The 3,044-nt window shown below is 48.7% G+C and overlaps 1 protein-coding gene across 1 annotated transcript in view; it reads left to right on the top strand.

The window, feature by feature from the left end:
* Positions 1-1,524: 1,524 nt before the first annotated feature.
* Positions 1,525-3,044, top strand: part of CUNH2orf72 (chromosome unknown C2orf72 homolog) — a 17,945-nt gene continuing 16,425 nt past the window's right edge. Inside the window, exon 1 of the mRNA XM_032761262.2 lies at positions 1,525-1,915. Within this exon, the coding sequence (XP_032617153.1) occupies positions 1,525-1,915 (391 nt within the window). The remainder of the gene's footprint in view (positions 1,916-3,044) is intronic.

Raw genomic sequence — 3,044 nt, 5'->3', positions numbered from 1 at the left:
ATGCAGTTCTTCAGTCACACAAGCCACATCTCAGCTGTTCAATAGCCTCATGTGACTAGTGGCTACTGCACTGGATAGCACAGATTTAGAACATTTTCTTCGTTGCAGAAAGCTCTATTGGCAACCACTGCCTGTTCATCTGCTGCTACCACTGATAAGAGGCTTCTCTAAAGTGGTGAGGCGAGAGTTTCACTGTCTCCTCAATGCCATGCCACCTTAGTGTCATTAGCAACACCGCCATCATCTTTGTCCAGTGCAACCTGAAATTGGTAAGCTGGACATCCTCTAGCCAGTGATCACAGAAGCTTCCTGTCCTGCAGAGTCACATCGGGGTCAGTCACAGAGCTCTGAAAAGATCTGGTGCAGAGGAACCTCATGTTTCCATGCACTCCCTGAGCCCATCTTCTTGACTGGGTTCTTGATCCACCCCTCTGGGAAAGAGAGGCGCTGGCCAGGAGCTGGCTTGGGAAACTCAGGTTATCATAAGATTATATTAATGGTCACCTTGTTCTATATCAGGCACCTCGTGAATGATGATCATGAAGTCACCCACTGCCCATTGCCCCAACACTCTCACACTTCCTATTTTTTCATCAGCCAGGGACTGAGGGGCTACCGAAAGTGAGCAGAATGAGACATATAGGTACAGGGGCAGGGTGTCTGTGGTGGGCACCGGCCCTCATGCCCACCCCACAGATACAGCTCACATTGCATTTGATAGTCTATAAAAGGGCACCTGCTCTGAGACTTGGGGGAGGAATAAGGTTGCCTCCAGTGATAACTGCTCTTTGCTCCACTTGAACCTCAATGGGCCTGACAGTTGAGGTGCCAGCTTGGGTGCAGTTAGTGCAGCCCTGTCCTGGGGGAGGGAAAGGCCAACCAGGGCCTCATTCAGCTCTTAGAGACCATGGTTTCTTTCTGGCCAATTTTGGCTGGTGCCATTCTCCCAGGACGGGACCTTGGGAGACTTACACTGAAGCTCTAACTTGATCTGGCCCGGTAGATTTGAAAGGAGGCCCAAACTGAGTGGCTTCGAAGTCACCATATGTCCTTGCTGCACAAATGAGCTGCTGTTCTCCTCCTCACCCCTACTGGGGCCTCAGATGCTCACAGATCCCCACGAAGTCACCTTGCAGCTGTGGCCACCAAGGTGACAGGTGCAGTCACTCTCCCCACAGTTATGTGCCAGGTGTCTGCTGACGGAGGACTGCCCGCACTGTGATGCCCTCAGCCAGTACAGGTGTGTCCTGGGGGCCCGCCTGCCCCTCCTCCTGGCACCACTGACTAGTCCAGGGCTCAGCAGGAGCATGATAGGCACTGAAGCCTGGCCTCTGCCCGTCGGCATTTCCTGCAGGCTTCTTGAATCCCATTTATGCCTAGTGTTCCATTATTGGAACGCTAAGCATGTGGAAGTTATTTATATCCTGCTGCTCAAGGTCATTGCCAAGGTCTGATTTTTCACACATGTCTGCAATTCAAAAAATTGCAACCTCCTGCATAAGTGGGTTAACAAACCTTCACCAGATGCCTAAAGTTCAGGTGAAACTGAGATATTTGACCCCTATAAGAACACCAACTGGCACAGAGATCTGCATTCCTGGTGCCCTGATGGGAACCAGTCTGGGCCTGGTAGAGGAGGAAACGAGGTCCCAGCACATCGGCGAGCAGGCCTGCTCCACCTCAGGGGCCCCCAGCGCTTGTCAGCCCCAGTTTCAAGTTTCCAGCCCCTCTTCCCACCTCAGCCTCTTTCCTCCGTGGGTCCTGGGGGCTCCTCCAATTTCCTTTCCCTCTGAGGTCTTCCTCACATTAAAGATCTTCCTCCCTCCACCCGGCTCCCCAGGAAGCCAGAAAGTCTCCCTAGGTCCAGCCTTCCTTGTAGCCCCCAAATCAAACATCTTACGGAAAAAGAGTAAAAGTACAGGGAGAGAAGAGAGGAAGGAAAGGAAGGAAGAGAGAAGGGGGGAGGTGGGGAGAGGGGAAGGGAGGAAAGGACGAAAGAAGGAGAGGAGAATAGAGTGACAGAGTGTGAGTAAAGAGGAGAAAGGAGCTGGCAAGCAACTAGAGGGAGATTACTCCTTGTTTTCCAAACCAGCACTTTCTGGTCACTTTTTTTTTTTTTTTTTTTTTTTTTTTTGAGACAAGTTCTTGATCTCTCACCCAGGCTGGAGTGCAGTGGCACAATCACAGCTCACTGCAGCCTTGACCTCTCGGGCTCAAGCCATCCACCCACCCCAACCTCCCAAGGAGTAACTGGGAGTAGGTAACTGGGACTAGGTACACATTGCCACACCCAACTAGCTTTTTGATTTTTGTTTGTTTGTTTAGGGATGGGGTCTCGCTATGATGCCCAGGCTGGTCTGAAACTCCTGGGCTCAAGCAATCCTCCCACCTCAGTTTCCCAAAGTACCAGGGTTACAGGTGTGAGCCACCACACCAGCCTCTTATCACTTGATTCCTACCAAATTCTGTTTAAGTGAACATGAAGAGATAAAGTATTTCAAAAATCCCAGTTTACTTTTTATCTTCATTGAACACCAGAGAAAGAAGGAGAAGTCCATTAATTTTATGATGTTTTTCTAGGGTGTGGAGGGAGAGGAGGAAGAAATATTCTTGGCATCTTGCCTTTTTAAAAAAAAAAAAAAAGATCTTTGCCGTTTCCTGTTAATTTAATACCAGAACCTTTGCTGTGTAAATAACACAGATAAAGATAAACTTTACTGGCCCTGGACTCCAACCTTTGTTTAACATTCCACCCCCCTCTGATCCATCCCCCATCCCACCTATGGAAATTTGTAATTAGTTGTAGAGATTTAGAGGCTGAGAGTATATAGTTCAGGAGGCAGAGCATGTTGGTTTTAGACAAGCCTTGTAAGAATGTGCTAAACAGCAAAAGAAACTACCATCAGAGTGAACAGGCAACCTACAGAATGGGAGAAAATTTTCTCAACCTACTCATCTGACAAAGGGCTAATATCCAGAATCTACAATGAACTCAAACAAATTTACAAGAAAAAAACAAACAACCCCATCAAAAAGTGGGCAAA

This window comes from Hylobates moloch, unplaced genomic scaffold (genome assembly GCF_009828535.3).
Source record: "Hylobates moloch isolate HMO894 unplaced genomic scaffold, HMol_V3 SCAFFOLD_1, whole genome shotgun sequence".
Taxonomy (NCBI): Eukaryota; Metazoa; Chordata; class Mammalia; order Primates; family Hylobatidae; genus Hylobates; species Hylobates moloch.
This window is presented reverse-complemented; position numbering and strand designations above follow the sequence as displayed.